Genomic DNA, 20,442 nt, shown 5'->3' with positions numbered 1-20,442 from the left:
GTGCAAAGTGCGATGCAAAGGAGAAATGGATTAATAATAAATAATAAAGGCAACAAACGGTGGTAGTGCAGCCAGCAAGTGGCAAGTGCTGGGTTTAATGCAGCAGACAGGGTAGGTCTAAGTGCAGGAAGCAAAAGGGGCGGGGACTGTATGGGTACAGATACAGACCCCAGTGCAGGAGGGTGGCAGCGTGAGCAGATACTTGGGCCCGGAGGACAGTGGGTGGCCAGGTGCATGGCGCCAAGAGGAAACAGATCAGCAGGGGAGAGGGGGAGCGAAGGCGGAAGCAAAGAGGAAGGTCCTGAGGTGCTTCCGGGAACCGGAGATGGTTGTCAAGCTTTAGAATGGCAGGGAGGCTGTTTCAGAGGGCGGCCCCAGCCGAAGACTGAGATCTACCCCCAGCTCTGTTCTTTGAAATACTACTGACCCGGAGGGAGTTCGAGGTAAAGGAGCAAAGAGCTTGAGAGGGGAGACATTTGCAGAGGGATAGCTGAAGGTGCTTTGCACCCAGGCCCCAGAAAACCTTGTGGACAATGCAGGGGGTTTTGAATTTAATCCTTGCATCCACTGGGAGTCAATGGAGAGATTTTAGAGCTGGAGAGATGCGATCCCAAGGCTTGAGGCCAAGGACAAGTATCGCAGTCCTTGTTTGGATTAGTTGCAGAGGGCGGAGAGTAAAGGCAGGTAGATTTAGAAAGAGGCTGTTAAAATAGTCCAACCTAGAGAGAACCAGAGCTTTGGAGACAGTGGGCTTGGGGGAAGGAGAGGAAAGGCAGAGTACCTCTGAGGAGGTGCAGTAGGAAGTTTGACTTTTTAGAGATATCGGAGATTTTGGCAGAGAAGGAAAGTGAGTCAAAGAGGAACCTGAGGTTCTTAGCCCCGCAGGTGGGGGTAGGAGGGTGGCCAAGGGAGGCCGGTCAGAGTGAGGGGAGAGGATGGTGAAGGTGCGCCGATGAGGAGGATCTCCATCTTGCTGGCATTCAGACCAAGATCATTAGCGGCACACCAATCTTGAATGGCAGTTAGGCGATTAGAGAGAGGATGTGGCATCGGGCAGCCTGAAAATGAGTTGAGTGTGGTTAGTGTAGCACTGGAAATTTGAGGAGAAAATGGCAATGCAGTGGGCGAGAGTTGCCAGGTATTAGTTGAAAAGCCAGGGTGAGAGGTTAGACCCCTGGGGAACACCACAGGTAGAGAGGGAGATAGATGAAGGGAAGGACCCAAGTTGGACCTGAGGGCTGATTAGAGAGAAGAGGTCAGCCACGCCAGAGCCTGATCAGTGATAACCAGGTTATCACGGAGACTGTTGAGCAGGATGTTATGGCTGACTGTGTTGAAGGCAGAAGAGAGATCGACTAGGATGAGGACAGAGGGAATGTTAGTCAAGGTTGGAGAGCAGATCTTCACGGATGTTCAGGAGAGCAGTTTCCCTGCTTCTGGCCGCTCTGAAGCCAGACTGGTGGTCATGGAGACAGCCAACAGAATCGGAATGAAGATTAAGCTGAGATGGCCAGCTTTTCCATGAGTTTGCCCAGAAAGGGAGTAATGGAAATTGGGCGATAGTTAGCCAGAGGAGAAGGATCAGCTGTGGGTTTCTTGAGAAGAGGATGCACAAGGAGTGCTTCAGAGGGGAGAAGGAAGGAAGGATCCTGAGGCAAAGGAGTGGTTGCAGAAATTGGCAAGGGCAGGAGCGAGGTGGTCAATGTGGTCCTTGATGGTTTTAGAGGAACAGGGATGAACTTGTTTTGACAAGGCTTTCATAGATCGGACTCGTCTAGTGACCTCATCAGGGGAGAAAAGAGGAAAGGATGAAAAGGAGAGTGGGGGGTGCATGAAAGAGGGGTCAGGAAGCACAGACTGAGAGGGGAGGGGAGAGGAGGGACAGGGAGAGGGGAGGGTGGACAGGATGTTCTGGGTTTTTGAGATAGTGAGAGGTAAGGGCATTGTAAAGAGCCTCGAAGGCAACAGGAAGGGTAGAGACTGCAGCAGCGTTGGTCAGCTCCTTGCATATTGAATTTAGCCGAGTTGTTGGATGCCGCAGAGACACAGGCTTGAATGTGGACTATCTTCTTGGTGAGGACATTGAGTCGGTATTGCCTTTGGAGCAGGCGACAGGCCAGCTTGTCAGAGGATGAACAAGAAGCACTCCATTTCCTCTCAGCCGCCCTACACTTAAGTTTAAGTGTAGCTAGGTCAGTCATACCAGGAACTGCACTTGGCTTTGGACTTCAAACGGATGCTCATGACAGGGGCAAGAGCATCAAGAGTATCGGAAATTGAAGAGTAGAGCAGAGGCAGGGCTGTGTCAGGATGAGACGACCAGAGTTGGAGGGGGGGGGGGGAGATTGAAGGTGGTGGCGAAAGCCTCAACTGACACGCTTGGTGGGGGGGGGGGGAAGAGAGGGAGAGATGAGAGGAGGGAATGATCGCTCTAGGAGAGAGTGGTCCAGGGTATGGAGAGGGGAGGTCAGAGGAGATCAAGATATAGTGTGTGCCCTGCAGAGTGAGTCGGGCCAGAGGGGAGGATGGGAAGGAAGTTGCAGAGGTCACGGAAGAGTACAGGGGAGGAACAGGGAGAAGCTAAATGGATATTGAGGTCACTGATGAGGAGGAATTGAGTGGTAGAGGCCAGGAGGCAGGAGGAGAGGTCCGCCCACTCAGAGAAATATGGTGATTTGCCCAGGAGGCCGGTAGATGGTAGCCACAGTAAGCAGATGGTAGCCACAGTAAGCAAATGGGTAGGAGATAGCCTACAGACAAGTCATTCAAGAGTAGGTCTGAGTGGGAATGATAGAGGCAGGAATCCACTCAGGAAAGATCAGCGCTCTTGCTTACTGGTCTTCAGTTATAAAAAGTAGGTCAAGCTTCATGGTACTTTTAACCTTTAGTGCAACAGTATTTTATATAGCGGATCGAGCATTGATCAATGCTACTGGTAATGCCGTGATACAAGATGGTGTAACTATTTGTGGTAATATCAAGTATTCTGGTCTTGTTTAGGGTACGTAGAGAAAGTACACCATAAGTAGTATTCTTAAGGGTTAATATGAAATCTGAGGTGGAGATGATCGGCATGATATTGTATGCACGTGAATGTACTCGCATTAGTATCTAATATATTCTGACCGTTGATATTCATTCTGACACTGCAGTTACCAGATGCTTAGCAACCTCCGCCATGTCCGACACAGACCGGTTGCTCTCTGTTGCGCCGGTGCTGTCACACCTGATGGCCTATAAAAGAAGGCACAGACTAAAACTCTCTTGGAGTTGTAGTTCAGCCTTTGACGATCTGATCTGAAACAGGACGTTTGCTTAACGTGATCTGCTTTAACAGGCAAGAGTTTCCAGAGTCTTCTAGGTCTACCCACTTCTCAAACAATTTAATGTGCTAGTATTGTAATTTTGCTTGTACTCTCCAATCTCTGAGACCTGAAATCACACCACCTTCCTACCCCTCCACCTTAACACTGCAGTTACGGTCGGGGCTCACCCAAGCCTATGAACACCACAAACCTGCATAATGCAGCTACTTTGGTTTACTGAAACCCCCCTGTCACTCAATGCTTTTTTTATTACATGCCCAATGGTAGCCAATATGGCTCCTACGACACTTGGTTCCTTTCAAGCAGCCCATTTTGGTTCTTGATTGATTTTGATCACCCAACATTGGTTTTAGAGTTATTTGTTTACCTGTTATTTAGTTTTGGATTCACTAGGGGTGCAGCCGGTTTTTACTGCATTAGTAGCCCAATGAGATCTCTAGATCCTGTAATGTATGGTGTGTATCATTTGTGACTATATATGAGTAATAGTAATTTATTTTCATTTCTTGTGTGGCAGTTTGGGACCTGGTTATGACTTCATGAATGTAGCCTTATTGCCAATGCTTCCCTTTTCGTCCCACCCCTTACCTTTGTACTGTGCCTTCCACCATGTAGTGGGCGACACATTTAGTTTAAAAGGGGGTTTGCCATTCACTGACAATTGCGGTTTTCATGCATACGCTGTTCGGTTTAACCCAAGCACTAATTTCACTTACTAGATATTCTGTTAATGTTAAGTGTATTTTTTAAGTATACCACTGTGATGTATTGTTTAGGTGTGACTCTGGAGATTAGCTTCCCTTCATTACATGCCTGTCTTCCTCCCTTAGTTAAATCCTGACTGCTCTGACACAACTTGCCATTAGAGTTTGGTCTTTCCTTTTGGTTGGAAACTCGGCTTACAATTTACTCTTCTAGCTAGTGATAATTGACTTTGACTAGCAAGAAATTGTTGTTTGTGTAGAATTGAGGTGGTGAGATACTTTTTGTGGCTGGCTAGTAGCTTGCAATTTGAAAGGTTTTCGCCTGTGTAATGTTTACTGATTTTCTATCCCTCACCAGAGACCTGTGGAAAAATTCTCTTGAACAGTAGCTTTATTTCTAATAAACTGCAAAGGGTTCCATACTCGGAGCAAACATTTAAGGGTGATAAAGGTCCACTCTGGGAGGAAGAAAGTGGGTGAACCAGTAATTCACACCTTGACTGCATTGCAGTTGGTCGTTATCTTTACATAAACCTCTCAGACATGCTAAACCCACGTGTTTTTGACCAGAAACATTTTCTCTACCTGATCTATAGCATTCTCTGCATCAAGGGCTAAGACGATAGAGCACGTAGGTACTCTAGAGGCTTTGGGCTTACTGCTCATGTGTTTCTGCCACTGTTGAAGCTCAACTGGTCTAGATTAAGTGAGATTTGAGCGGTCTGGCCAGATTTCCGATTTAAAACTTCAAATCTAGACATTTTGGGTAGGAAGCACAATGACTCTACCCAGATTTCGAATTGGCAATCTCCTCAGTCGGATGTTCAACTCTGCCCACCAAAGGATTTTAAAGGTTCCGCTAAGTGAGGTGCGCAAGATTGAGAAACTATCTATGGAGGTGGGCGTGAAGCCATCTGAATACAGATCATTCATTTGCTTGATTTCTGATATCACTTGAGTTATATACCACATTCTGAAGTTGTTTAGGAAGATCTGTACCTTCTAGGATAATTCCTTTTGGAGACTGTCAATTTGTATTCATGCAGAATAGTGCAACAGTCCAATACGCTTTTTAGCTTGCTCTCCATCTCCGGCTGTCAAGCAGGAATAGCCCCTTATTTGTTAACCAACTTAAAAGCTTTACTTATGCATTAGCTTGTCTTCACCTTCGTTATATGGTAGGATGAATTTCACGAATGGCTAGTCTGCAGCTTGCATTTCTGTCCCTTTTTTTATATTCTTTTTTTTTTCTAAACTTGAATGCTTTATAACGTCGCACTCCATGCTGGCCTTGCTCCTGCATTCCCTTTGAGAATAAATCTGTAAACCTCTCCTTTGACAGACTTGGTCATCTCAGTGTGCTCTGATCTGGCAACAAGCCTTTCTCGAAGTTGGAGATGGTGTCCATGATTATCCCATTACAGGGATCGAAATTAGGATTTTTGGACAAGCAGCAAAAAGCAGCTCCTGGGTATCGGTCATCACCTCTAAGACAGGAGCTACCTCTAGGGAGCCAGGAGCTAGTACATAACACACACCCCATCTAATTTGGTTGTAAGATGCAAACTCTTAACGTATTGTCTATTAGCCAAAATTCTTTAAATATCCCTAGGTGTATCCTTGTCTTTTATGGATATTCGCAAACCTGCACAGTTAATATTGGATACTAGTTTTGTATGGCACCACTTGCCTGGGAGTCAAAAGTAGCTCCTGGTAGCTGTTGATTTCAAGATAAACAGGCTTCCTCTGGTTATAACCAGGAGCCAAATAGCTCCCAGCTATTGGCAATTTTGAACCTTGCATTAGCAGTCTTCTAGGATCTGAATGGGAACCTTTCTCTAGCAAGCGCATAGGAAATGGGCCTAATCGCCATTCCTATGAAGACCGCTTTCTCATCTGGTCAGAAGAGACATAAATATAGTCTAAACTTGAATATAATCTATGTACAATGCATTAAAATGCACAATGCAAATGTTTTATCCAACTTGCATAATGTAGGCTGACTTCAGTCTCTGTTTTGAAAAATGCAACATCCATCCTACTTGGTATGCTTGACCCATAGCCTCAAATTGCTGGTTCTGTGTCAATGTTCAGATCCCCAGAATGAACACCTATCTTAGTCACCCACTAAAGGGCTTCAATTCCGTCCGGTTTTCTGCATGTACTAATTTCACTGTCCGGGTGTGACCATTGATTTGTTCCTTATTTGAAGGGAGAACCCTCGGTCCTTGAGGGTGCTGATGGGTTGATCGTAATCTCAACACCTGCCCTTGTAACCTGGCTCCCAGCTTGGAATCTGCTGCAGTGTAGCAGGGATTACAACCAGTGTAATCTCCGTACTTCAAATGTGTTTCTTCATACTAGCTATAGTCTGCTCCAATGCCAAATGACAAAAAGCAAGCCCACTGCTCACGTTCTGGGCTACATTTTAAGTAAAGGAAGAAAGCATTGAACAGTTAATCTCTTCAGTTTTGTGCATATTTCACCGTTGTGCCTTTCTCCATTTGGTTGCCGAATGAGCAGAACAAGGTTTCTCCTTGGAGGCCTTGATTTTTTACTACATCCTCAGACCTGCTCTGCCTGCTGGCTGACCTCCAGGTCATGTAATCCCAGCTACCCTCAAATTAGAAACTCCCAGGCAGCTGGTGAAGGGCAGAGGCTAAAAGTTCCTCCAGTTTGCCTTTTCCCCTGTGACCAAGACCATTGTGTGTGCGCGCGCACACACACACACTCACTCACTCACTCACCCCCCCCCCCCCCTCTGCATTACACTGCAAACTTTGTTTTTGCTTGTACTGCAACACATCATATTGTGACTTGCTTCCAGGTTTCCCAGGATAAAAATATAATTTCTTCACCCTGCTGGTTTCCCTTGGTAAGGCATATATCCTCATAGACAGATTAATTTTGTTTTTGGAGCGTCCTAATGCATAGCTGTATTCTTTATTTTGCTACCATATATCCCTTTGCATGGCCAAGTTGATTTTGTTTTGCTGTCTATGAATCGTGTTACCTAACTAGAAGAGGTGCTCTTGCTACCATTGCATAGCTAGGTCATTTTATTTTGTGGCAAATAATCAGACTTCACAGCTAGACCAATATATTGGCAACCAGAGAATCATAAAACATACCTAGAGTAATCCAGCTTCCTAACAAAATCTCATCTTCCAGCTAGATCTTTCTCTTTAATGTCCGATAATGCCTACTGCTGCATAAGAATTTCATTTTGTCCATGGCTTGATTAACCAACCACATTGTTAGAGATTAATCTTATGCTACAGGGTAACTCCTTACATAGCTAGACTCTTTATTTGGCTTTCTGAGAATCTGTGTGTATAGCTAGTTATTTGCTGTCAGAATTTCTGTTGCACGGCTGGATTGATCCATCTGGCAGTCAGAAAATCTTCTTGCACAGTTTGATTCCTTTATGCCCAGACGTTTGACACACAAACTGGGCCACCTTCACTAGTGCTGGAACCGTACTGCCCTGGGGACTGCAACAGCTTCCCCCACCAAACCATAATAGCAAAAGGCCTATGCCACAAAGCAAAATACAATTCACACTGAACTTGGAAAAACAACAGAACCACATAATTAAATCTTTGGTGCACATACACCAATTAATCGAGGGAATATGGGGGGCAGACCACTACTCTCCCACAAAAGATCCATGACTGCCTTCATCTCCAGATAACTCCTCAAATGCGGACTTGCGTCAAACCTCCATCTCTCCTCACGCTAGCTTACAGTTAAAGAGGAACTAACTGGAAACAACTACCCCAAGCCTTAAGTGAGCAGTCAGTTAGCTACTATATCTACACTCTCCCTACGTGGACAAACTTGTCGCTGCTTGGATCACCTTTGCTTACACCTTAAATGATGAAACTGCACACAACAGTAACCACATATTGGCACCGGCAAGCCCACTGGGATCCTGAAACAACTGAATGAGTCCCTGCAAGGAGTAAAGGGAACGAAGCAAGCACTTGGCGATTGCTAGTACAAAGCATACATCAATCCACCAACCCTCACGGTACAGAATGTGAGCACTTGGCATTGGATGTCTCCAACACTTGTTCTTTATCCAAACATTCCTTTGACATCTATCTTTTCAGCAATGGCAAAATAGAGCTACATTTGACAAGAAAATCTGCCTCTGATCACGTAGCAGGCCTCCACCAAACCAGTCACACACAATACAAAATTGTTTACTGATCGGACAACCGGATGTGGTGGGGAAAAATTGAACTTTTCCCAGGATTGCATCAAATTCACAACTACACACTGTACGGTCCCAGAATGTGAACCTACTTTTAGCTTGCTGGATCTCGCAATACTAAGATTTCTCCTCATTTACAGACCCTTATCCTACAACATATTCTTCGCAGACAACTGGGCGGAAGTGGTTGCTAACTGCTCGATAGAACACCAACACTTCCCCATAGTGGTCTATTTCAAAATCTCACTTTAGGATAGAATCTTTTACTAAATCTCTGTGCAAATCTCGGCTGCCTTTATTTCAAACAATTGGCTGAAGTACCAAGTCATGAGGCCGGACACACCTTGAACAGCTTTTTTTTTTTTGGGCAAAATTAGCACGCATCTTTGTCCCAGCTTCAGCAAACCCTCCAAAGAATCCCCAATTTTAACCGGGACAGTGAAGAAAATGTACATTTATTTATTACAGGAATACTTCAGCCACTAAACCTCCACAAAAAGACCACCTCAGGCCACCAGACCACCTGATTGACATTCACAACTGGATAAACTCACCCCTGGATGCCCAAGCTACAAAAGAAACATTAAAAGCCTTGCAAAAGGAGCAAGCTCATTTACCTTCATGTTGAATTGTGTCAAAAGAACATCCCACGCTTAAAACTATTTGTAGGAGAAGCAACCAGTAAACTAGCATACCACACGTATATACTACAGAGCAGAAATCCACTACGTACTGTGCATAAAACAGCCCGGAGGACGTCTTTAAAATCAACGATGAATAAAATAATCCCACAGGCCTGCAACACGGCTCCCATAATCTCACTAGATTTCTGATTCTATTCCGTCACACTTAACAAAAACATCCAATAATTCAGAACCAGCCTCCACAGGGAAGGACCAACATGGTCCCATACACCTATAAAAAACACCAACACACCCTCCACACCATCTTTAGCTGCTTTCCTCCATTGTAGAACTGCTTTCCACAGCCAACTCGGCAGTCCTGCAGGCTCCCCAAAGACCCAAGCCCTCTTAATATACAAAAACAATATGGTTTGGAACAGACGTTCCTACCTCCAACACTTCCATCAAGCAAGGAACAATCTCTCTTGCCTTCCAAACTGCCATTGTTAAAACACTCCTTATGAAACCCACTGCAGTGCTGAGTGGCCCAGCAAACTGTCCTATTTCTATCATCGGCAAAATCCTGGGAAGAAAAAAATCAATCTACAGCTCTGTGAATACATAGCGCCCAACCTCCTCCATGAATCCCAACACAGATTCAGGCCAATAAGAGTAACAGAATTCACACTTGGCTCGATCTGGGATCCGACAAAGAATGCGGATGACACAATCACTCAACCTATTGAACATTTCTGCAGCATTTGACACGAGTCACAAGATCCTATGAAAGGGATTAAATGAGATTGGAAGTTAGAGTCCTTTCTGACAAGAACACTCGCTCATTTACTTGCTGAGTTAATCACCATGGAATCTGATGTTCCATCTACCCCAGGGCTTCAGCCTCTTCCGCCTTCTGATCAACATACACATGACTCCCCTCTTCAAACTCACGTGATGCAACAATGGAGATAAAAGACCTCTGCGCCCGACTTGCACAGCAGGACGTCTGGATGGCCCACAACATATAAGCTCAACCCATCCAAAACAGACCTTATGCTCAGCAGCACTACACCTTCGTTTGCACCAATAACATGGCTGGAAGTAATGGGCCTTTGCCCACTTCCTTTGCCTACTGTGAGAAACCTAGGAGCTGCAGTGGATAGACAACTCGCAGTAGAAACGCAGGTCAAATCCCTTGTAAGTGGCAGCTTCATCCAACTCTGCTTCTTGTGGTGCTTCATGACTTAACTGACCTTCACACACTGCATTGTGGCAGTCAAGATTCTATTAAGGCAACACCCTCTATCTCGGACTGGACTATCTGCTTATATTTTAGTTTCTCAAAAATGCAACAGCAAGACTACAACTTGGACTGAAAATACACAAACCCACCCCACCCGCACTCCACTCACTCCATTGCCAACCAGTCAGAGGATCCACTTCAAAACCCTATGCTTTACCCACTGCTCCACTATGGCAGAACATTTAGACACTACATACCCCCAAGACCACTAAAATATAGCAACCATGCACTTGTGACCATACCAAGTTCCAACTGGAAATGACATGAAGGGTCCACCTTCTTCCTAGCAGGCAAACTCTAACAATCCTTACCCATAATCCTTCGTACAAAAGACTGCCCCTTAACCTTCAGTAAATGGCTAAAACATTGCATAACTGAGCAGCCCATAAAACCACTGTTTGCAACTGCGCAATCGATAGACCTAATGGCCTAGTCTTCCACCCATTGAGCTCCCCTTTAAAACTACAGAAAATAATAGTAGCCATTCCTCATCCAACAGACAATTGAAGTAACAACCAAAAGAGAAACTGACAACTAACCCCAGAAACCACCAAGCGGCCGGTGTACTCAATCAAGCGTACACTTCCAGAGATTATCCCTCTTGCACATTTTAGTTTGCCCCTCCCACCTTTCTTTCCCCATATATCCACCCCACCAACCTAACTAATGAACTTCACTCTAAATTTCACCCTGCCCCCTTGCACCACAACTGACAGCCCTCCACTGACTGTAATCACAGGCCTAGATGGCACCATAGGAAGATTACCAAACTATAAACCACTGCCCTGCCTCTGATTTGATGCGCTGGAGTTAAAGGCAGCTCCTGGATATCGGGCACCACCCAGTAAGCAAGAACAACCTTTGGAGAATGAGTAGCTTGTCCATGGTGTGCTGCTGTTTTCCCTTTCACATGGGATGCATTCTGTAGCATGTTGTCCGTTCTGTATGACCCACTATGCCTATACCGTGTTCTAGATGTGTCCAAATGCCATTAAAAACCATGTAAGCACAGTTGTCACTTAAATATATTTGTTTTGCACTGGTTGGGTGAGGTGCTCCTGTTATCGGTGTTGAACTAATCTGACTCTTCTCCTAGCATTTTCGATCCCCGCTCCCCCACATAAGTGGGCAGCACTACCCTAAGCATTCTCTCCATTGTCTTTGAGATCTCCTTTTGGGATAGCCTTTCCCCAATGACTTCGACAATCTCATAGAAGGCACACCAGAACCTGTTAGACCTGAACCCATCACATGTTTCACATCTGTGCTTGCAGTTATCCCTTCTCTTTTTACAGTCCTATGCAGCAAGGCCACCAAAATGGCAGAAGGGTGCTTTGCATAGACTGCCTCAGGGGCCTTCAGATAGAGGGTGGGAAGGTCAGACCACCCCTTTCTATTTTAGCTTTGTGGCTTCACGTGCCTTTTCAGACTCCCGCTTGGCCATGCACTGCCCCCGACTCCTCTCCCCATACTGGGTATGGGAAGTCTTGGCAATCAGTTGGTAATTAGGGCTGTGGGGGAGAAAGCGGCCCAGAGCTCAAGCCTAGCTTGGCCCGTTCCCATTTTCCCCGTCATATTTTGGCCTAATTTGAACAATCACCTTATCAGAAGGAATATTGATATGTAGCACTGAATGCTGATAAGCTGCAACTTAATATGGCCAAATAATCATTTGATCCCTTCTTAGCCTGAAGGATGGACTGGATGTTCTTGATTGATATTTTGATTGTCATAGTAGACTATCCTATGGTATTGCTTTGTGGACAGTGTGAATGTTTTTATAGACTTCTGTTTAATGTGGCATACTGAGTAGCTTTCCGCATCGTCTGCAGTTTTCCAAACTGATAAATTGGACCTCTGTTTTGAGGCCAGTTACCACATGGTTAGGCATTCTTTTTCGTTCATTTTCTTTTAAAACTGAATAGTAGTGATAAGTCCTTCACAAAAAGGTCTCCTTTCTTTCAGAAATCATGCTGGGCCATTCCATCCATTGCACTTTGCGGAGATTCAGATCCGTAGCTCTATGGTCAAATGATGGCCTTTCATGCTGCCCACCCCATAGCACCTGAACCTGATCCTATATTTGTTTCATTGATCTTCCTACTGCCAAATGCCATGCATTTTGTTAACTATTTTAAATCATTAATTCCGACGCCGTGCCTTATTTTAGCTTTTAACTAGCCCCTCGCCATTGAATCTTTTAGTAATATGATGTCCTATGGGTTCATAAATTCAAGTGACTTCACACTGCGATTTAATTTGCTTTATAGATCCGCACATTCTTCAGATCGGTACATATACCTAACTGAGGGTCTTATTGTAACCATAAGGCATGAGTGCATTCAATCCAGTTTAAGTGTGCAGGTATGTGAGGGTTTTAACAGGTGATTTACCTATTTTGCTTTGTCAGGTTCAGACGAACAAGACGAGGACAACGAGGCCGAAGACAATGATGACGAAGATGACGAAGATGATGAAGATGAGCTTCAAGGCGCACTGGGAGGAGCTGATCCTGTGACCAGTAAACCAACTACAAATGGCAGTCGCAGTTCTGATGAAGAGGGGGAAAATTGTCCTATTTGTCTTAATGTCTTCAGAGACCAAGTAGTCGGAACCCCTGAAAACTGCAATCATTACTTCTGCTTGGACTGCATTGTGGAGTGGGCCAAGGTAAGTCCTTTCTGTTGCTGTGGAAGCAGAGATAAATGGGCCTCCAGAAAATCAGATTTGTGTTTAAGGAACAACCGTTATTGATGGAGTTGTTACATGACCTGACCATTTTGATGCAAGTATTCTGTCGGTGAATGTGCATTGTTTCTATAAATTAGATTTTCGTATGGGTTCTCGGTCATGTTCTCTCCCTCAGGAATTGTTCCCATGGGTCTTGTGGCATTCGAAATCCATTACAAAAAAATGACGAAGTGTAACCTTATTTCTTTTTTATCCTTCAGAGGTGTTCGTTTTGAAATCTTACTCTGCCTATTTAAAGTTACAGACCACTGTGAGGGCTCAGTAATGCGAGGCAGACCACCTCTTGGAGTTTTCTCAAGATCAGATATTTTATTAAAGTGACCACTGCATATTGAAAGTTAATTTTGAGATCAGTATGTTTGAGGTGCACCGAGTGGTGCTAGGGACTTAGAAGTCAATGAGGGGCAAAATCGCATTAGTTGGAATCAGAATATCAACAGGCTTAATAGAGGCCTGGGCCAGCTAATGAATTCCTCAAGTTTGGAATGGAAATTGGCACAAATTAATGTGGTGAAATACGACAACACCGTAAAGGAGCTAATGCAGTGTTGGGGAATAGGGGCGATAGGTCACAGAAAGATGGGCTCACTTCATAGGCATGTGTTGGATGAAGCATTGCCCAATAGGAACATTGACCTAAAGAAATCAATAAGAGATGAATAGGTCCATTTGTAGATCCAGTCGTAAAAGCAGCGATGCAGAGAAGTTAAATGGGCTTTTAGGAATTATTGTAAGATTTGTCGAGCGAATATGATGCAAAAAGACGCTGAAAAGATGCTCAATATTTGTATAAAAAGAGGTGTCTACTTTTTGGGGACTTGAGAGGGGTCCAAAGAATTGGTGCAGGTAAATCCAGTTCCAGAGCATGTTTGGGTGAATTTTCGCAATCTATACTCGGTAATTGGAGAAATTGGTCTCCTATCAAAATCATTGGGGCCAATAAATAGCGTAGACGCCTGGGGACTTGATGTAAAATGTAAGATATTTGTGAAATAATTATGAAATGTAATCCATCAGCAGCTGGCCCCAATGGTCTCTCTCTCTCTCACACACACTAAAGCGCGACTCTAAGAACTGGGCCATGGCTCTATCAATTTTACTTAACAGCATCTCACTTAATTTCAATATCCACCTTCTTGCCGGACTGCCTTTGTCCCCATTTACAAAAAGCGGTGTAGCATCTAGTTACCACCCTTACTCGCTATTAGACACCGATAGTAACATTTTTGCTGCACTGCTATTGAATCACTTAGAGGACTGGGCTAAGGAAATTGGGGGCTGAGCTCATTTGCAAACAGGCGTCAGATACGGCCACTCTACCAATTTGAATGGCCTTGTGACCAGGCTTCTTCAAGAAAATGCCTGGTCTGATTCTGCCAAGTGCACCTATATGGCTTTGGTACACCTGATTACTGCTTTCAACTTGGTCGATCGAAATCACCTTTGGTCGAAATTGGATTCATGGAGCTAATTAAGGGTTTGCATGAGGAATTCGGAGTCAGAATAAGGCTTACTAGAGCAGGGGATATGTCTAGGCGAATACAAACCAATTCTGGCTTGAGGCAGAGCTGTGTATTGGTGCCCGCTCTGTCCAAGCTTTTTTTCCGATGTGTTTGAATTCCTTGCTCGCCGATCGTATGGGGTATGCTGATTTGTTTGCTCCTGGAAAACACAAAGATTGTGCTGGAAAGACTTCTAAATGGCCTTTCAGAATATGCAAACCTGTACGGACTGATAATTAAGCCGATTAAAAACAAAAATCCTGCCGCTTGCTAAGGGCAGGAAAAAAAAGCGCAAAACTCTTGGGCCTTTGAGAAAGCAATAGTCAAATCTAGCCCAAGTGTGGTCTATTTGGGATTTCTGGTGTCAGCTTGCCCATCTACTACCATTAGATTATTATGTTAGGAAATCTGCTTTGAAAAAATTGATGTGAAGCCGGCAATAGATATTTGAGGACAAGATGATACCCAAAATTACGTATGGAATGGAGCTATGGTTTGATAGTGTACCTCAGGCTCTCGATTGAATTGAAGCATGATTTTGGAAAAAAATTTGGAAGGTGCCCATTGTGATTCCGGTAGCGGCCATCGGATTCGAATTGGGTATGCTTTCAATAAGAGTACGAATATTGTGGAAATTACTTTCCCTGTATAGAAGTATTGCCAGCCCCACAAAGAATACACTATATTCAGAACAGTCAAAAAATGTGGACATGCAGGGTGGTATGGGCCCCGGAAAATGTTTGCATTCTTTTAAGGTGAAATGACTTCTACACTGAATGTCCTTAATTTCAAAACTGGGGACTTAACTTGATTTGGTCTCATTCATGATTAATTTAGCTTTGTCCGATTAGGTATTGCCTAATAGGTACTACCGTCAAATATATTTATGGTTTCGTTGGAACTAGATTCCAACAAGAAGTCTGCAACTAAGGAGGGGGTCAATAAAGGAGGAAGCAACATGTCGTTTTTGTAATAACATGGAGTCCATCAAAACTGAACGCCTAATTTTGTATTGTACTGCACTTGACTCGCTAAGAAATGTTTGGTGCCCAGGTTTAAAAAGATGGTATGTGCAAATGAGGATAATCTATGGAAATATTGCCTCAGGGGCTCTGTGAATGAGGATAGATTAGCACATTTAATTGTGTATGTTGGTTTTATACTGGAGGTGTTGGTCCCCCGCTCATGGTGTCATTGGTTTTAGAACTTTGTTTTAACTTTTATATTTGATTGATGAATTACTGTATTGATGAATTTTGTTTTTCTATGATATGTAATGGTTTATTGTTCTATAAGCCAAAGGCAAAGTGGCAAGAAGTATTTGGCGTTTGGCTGCAAATCGTGTCTTTTAGTCTAAAGACTAAATTGGATTTCCCAGAGTGCATTGGTCCGCTACAAAATCTCTCCACCCCCGCGGAGCAAGGCAAGTTGCGGCACACTGCCTGAAGTGCATGTAAATGTATAAGATATGTCCAAAGACTCTAGCGCCCCTGCCCCTGTATAACATACAGAAGTGGGTCTACCAACATGGAGGGCTGACAGTGTCCGAAACTGGGAGTGAGAGGCTACATAAACAATCCTAGGGCAGACATTACAGCAGACCTCCGACGTGAGTTACTCGAAGCGAAACTTTCACAAGAGGAAAGTAGGCAAATGATGAAGCCGAGAGGAGGGGGGATGCTCTTAGTGGATAAGGCAGATAATATAATGCTGCAAAAAAGTTATATCCTGCTAGGTTCGCCAGTATCTCGTCACACTCCAGTTTACTCAGTTGCAAGGCAGGGAGTAAATTGGCTGGAGCCAGAGCTGAAATAGCAAGCGTGGAATTTAATCTCGGCCACTTGTCAAGTGCACCAAAATGAAGAACAAAATGAAGACTCAAATGAAAAGGTGCCCGAGAGCTGAAGCGTGGAAAACACGTGTTTGGCAATCTATTTTCATGAATAGGCAATGCCTGGAAACTTAAATGGAGCTGGGGAAGAATCGAATGAGAAGAGGTTGAGAGGCAATCAAAATTCCAAGAAGGACCACTAGTCGGTTAAAGTAGCGCAAAGCGAAAAGAGGTACTCTACACAAGAAATGACTACAGGAGACTGAAAGAGATGTACTAAAGCAATCTCCCATAGTTAATTACAATGAGGTGGTGATGAGGGTTCACGTTTAACAGCGCGATGGCATTCTGATTTTTGTATGCCTTAGAGATCAAGTAAGTGCTATAAACGACCAACAGCGAGCGAGATGAGCAGGTTGGAACAACACTGCTTCTCACCAATAGGTCACATAAATAGGCCAGTTAACATGGAGCCTGGAGAGGGCAGGATGACGGTAACGGAGGAATCGACAAGCACACCACGAAGGCCATCAAAAGTGGTGGGTGAATTGACAAACTGCTAAGTGGCTCAAGAACAGGAGAGTAGAAGAGTCAATGGTGAACCGCAGGCACGTACACCTGAATGAACTTGTACAGACTTATGCCAATTAAGTGGCAATGAATAGGTGTGTTCAAAAGAAAAGACAAAAGGACTGTTATCTGTAGCTGCTGGCATACAGATTCATATTGTGATTTGCGGCACTGACCATTTCAATGTCCCCTTTTTTTATAAAATTATATGAATCCATTAAACGACAATCTAACAGATCATGAGACTTTACTTGAGATGGTTCACTCCAAACTCATACTTGGAGGTTTTTACTGAAAGTACAAAAGATTGGATGTAGAAGCTGAAACTTCTGCAAAATGGCATAATGGATTGAGTGACCTGGTAAGAAAGGAGTTCAGAAAAAACAGATTAATTGGAGGCAGTGATACTCTACACAATGGATGAGATACAAAAAATGGCACCTTACAAAATTGAACTAGTGTGAATGCAAGTATCTCACATAAAGGAAATGGGAAAAGCTTGAGCTAATTGGAAAGGTTAATATCAATGGATTGAGTAAAGGGAGCCTTACACCTGAGATCGGTGGAAAAGAAAGCCTGGGCATACAACCACAAAGTGTGACTAATATTCAGTCAGACACCCAATAGTAAAAACAGGTGAATTGACCTTAAGACTGACAGAAGGGAGGATGAAGAGGAAAAACTGGGTGACTCAGTTATGGAACAAACGGCAAGGCGATCCAAACTACGACAGCCAAAAGCACAATCTCCAATTCCGGTGGAAATGATGCACAGAATCCATTTTCAATTCCCATGACAAAAGTCTGAGTTTTGTCTTTTTTCGAAAAAATGCCAAAAGTACTTTAGAAGGAAAGTTGGGGGGGAAATCAAAAGAGAATTGGGGAAAGTAAAGAATCAAAATAAAGGGGAATCATATGGTTCCAGAGTATTCATTCGAAACTTGACTCAACCCCAAACAACTTTATTCCATCCTGTGAATGTCAGAAGTAGGCAAGATAACATTAACACCACAAACCAGAAACCAGTCATCTCAGATCTTTCTATAACAGACCTGTCTGCTAATGCAAATGAAAAGACTGAGGGTGGAGGAGGAAATTGAAAAGTCAAATGGAGGAAAGAGTTACTAGAAAACATGTCCATATATTTGGAAGACAACGAAGGCTCAATGATCTCCTTGCAAGAGTCAGTGGATGGAAGGATGTCCACGGACTGAACATCGGGTGAAAAAAAAAAGGTTAACGAGAAATTCAGAAAATCCAAAAGTGGCCCAAAAAAGAGACCAGGAGCATGGTTCAGCGTGGGAGGCAAGGGACAATTCTCTGTAGTTCTCGCTTCCAAAGCGCAGAAAGGGGCAAATGAAACATGTGCGTTACATGAGAAAGGGAGAGCACTAAAAAGATTCATATTAAGCCTAAACTCAAAATGTAATTCATCACAAGAACGAAGGAGAGGAGAAAAGCGCAGATGCGAGAACTACTAGAGATGCTAGACAGCCCAAGAGGAGACCATGGGGAATTACAGTTGGGAAATGTGTTCTGTGAAAAACAAAGTTAATCTGAACAATGTAATGAAATTGTTACATTGCATCCCCACACTGAACATTATCATCCAATGACCTTGGCATAGTAGAATGTCACTGAAGTGCGTTCGGATTGGGTAATCTTACACGTGAATTCACCAATCAGCCAAAATATTTTACTTGATGCAAGAACAGCTTTACAGGTATGAATTGACTAGGCACAGACAAAGCTCAGATGAGAAAGGAAGAGTGGTCAAGTGCCCAAGCAAAACGATGGAAACAATGGATCTCTAAATGAGCAACAGAGAGAGTTTTTAAAAAAGGCAAGACAGAAGAAATCAAATGACACACATGGGCAAAAACTTGATAGAAATAAGAATATCCCCAATTACTAGCTAAATGCTTCTAGTAGACCATGTGAAGGATCTCCAATTTCATGGAACACACAAGGCTTTGTGCACTTATTTAATAAGATGGGTATAAACAAAGAGGTACATAACATCTGTGTAAAGGAAACCTGGATGCTTGAGCCACCGGTGATCGATTTATGATTCTACATAACGCAGCAGGGAAACGTCAAAATTGCAGACCATATTAGGCCTCTTAACAATGATGATTATGGGTTTATCTGTGCACAAATCCAAATTTATTTGTGTAGGGGACTGTACTGCAAAATGTAACTAATAAGATCTCCACTCTGGATGTACACTGATTATTAACGTATACTTGAATCCAGCAAAAATAACGGGAAGACTGAGTCGGTGACCAAGATGATTGATTGTGCCATAGAGTGCCACAATCCCAGATTATAATTTGTGGAGACCTGACCATAAAACGCATAGATGCAAAAGGGAAACCAACTGAGCAGACACACTAAAATGTCCCAAACAACGATAGAGGTGAGCGATGGGCTCAAGGAATTGTGTAATGCTAAATGAGCAGACAAGTGGAGACATTCCAGAAAAACCCACATGGCACTGCAGTAAGTGCCAAGCTACAATAGACTACATATGGACCTTGAAAAACTTTCAGCAGAATGAGATTTCCGAGTCATTGCAATGGACAGCAGTGACCACGATGCGGTAAAGATGAGATGGGAGATGAAGGGGCATTTAACAGCCGAGAGATATACTGGAGAGCTGAAAATAAACCCAGGGGGAAAAATGCTTATGTTTGAATCAGAGGGATATTTAATCTAACAAAGTACTTTAACAACTTAAAGTATGCAGGAACCAAATTATCTGCCTCTTCTGGCAATGTCCAAAACAAAGACCGGATTTAAGCACCCATCACAAACCAAAACACATGTACAGTCAGAAAGTAGTGACACAAAAAAAGTTAATGCAATGATATCGGGAAGATGAAGGGCGACCTTCCAAATAGGATCCAACAGATAAAGAAAAGGAAGCAAAAATACTGCAATTGGCTCATCTCCTTCAAGACTGTATGGGACCAAGAACAAGTGGAAAAAAAGTGTAAGTCCATTTATCAACATAATTTTGGAGGAACTTGAGCAATTAAAAATGAAGGTACTTTGACCTTAAAGGCTTCACTAAGTAATAGTGTAAAGGTGAAAAGATGGGTCAAACTTCAGATGTCTTCAAGATTAACCTTATCCCAGACGGAAACGTGGGAAGAGACTGATGTAATACGGGACTTCAATTTCAAGACGGAGGTAATTGAGGCAATAAAAAAATGAAGAATTCTAGAGTGGCAGGTCCCGATGAGGTAACTAACATCATGCTGAAGCAAAACATGGAAACGTGGCAAACTTTATTGAAGTCCTGTCATCACATCTCGAAGGCAAAGAAAATTCTGTCTTCATGGAAATCGGCGCTCATTGTTACCTTCTTCAAAAAAGATGGATCAAATCCAAAATCGGCAGATTACCTTGTTAGATGTAATTGACAAGTTATTTGCCTCATTTCTACAAAGAAAATCTAAATGGGCTGATTAAGAAAAGATCAGATCTAAGACCAACTGGATTCATAAAGAGTAGGGACAGACTTAAATCTCCTGTTGTTGAACCTCATAAAACTTGAAACATAAAGTATATCAGACCTTGTTCCTAGCATTTATCGATCTGTCAAGCAT

The 20,442-nt window shown here is 43.4% G+C and overlaps 1 protein-coding gene across 4 annotated transcripts in view; it reads left to right on the top strand.

Moving 5' to 3' along the window:
- PHRF1 (PHD and ring finger domains 1) overlaps positions 1–20,442 on the top strand; it is a 1,334,933-nt gene that overhangs the window by 217,129 nt on the left and 1,097,362 nt on the right. For all 4 annotated transcript variants that reach the window (XM_069624056.1, XM_069624055.1, XM_069624053.1 and 1 more), the window contains exon 4: positions 12,586–12,845. In XM_069624056.1, the coding sequence (XP_069480157.1) occupies positions 12,586–12,845 (260 nt within the window). The remainder of the gene's footprint in view (positions 1–12,585; positions 12,846–20,442) is intronic.

The sequence above is a fragment of the Ambystoma mexicanum genome, chromosome 11, assembly GCF_040938575.1.
Source record: "Ambystoma mexicanum isolate Mex_15411 chromosome 11, UKY_AmexF1_1, whole genome shotgun sequence".
Taxonomy (NCBI): Eukaryota; Metazoa; Chordata; class Amphibia; order Caudata; family Ambystomatidae; genus Ambystoma; species Ambystoma mexicanum.
Note: the sequence above shows the minus strand (reverse complement) of the source record. Positions and strands in the feature narration are given on the sequence as shown.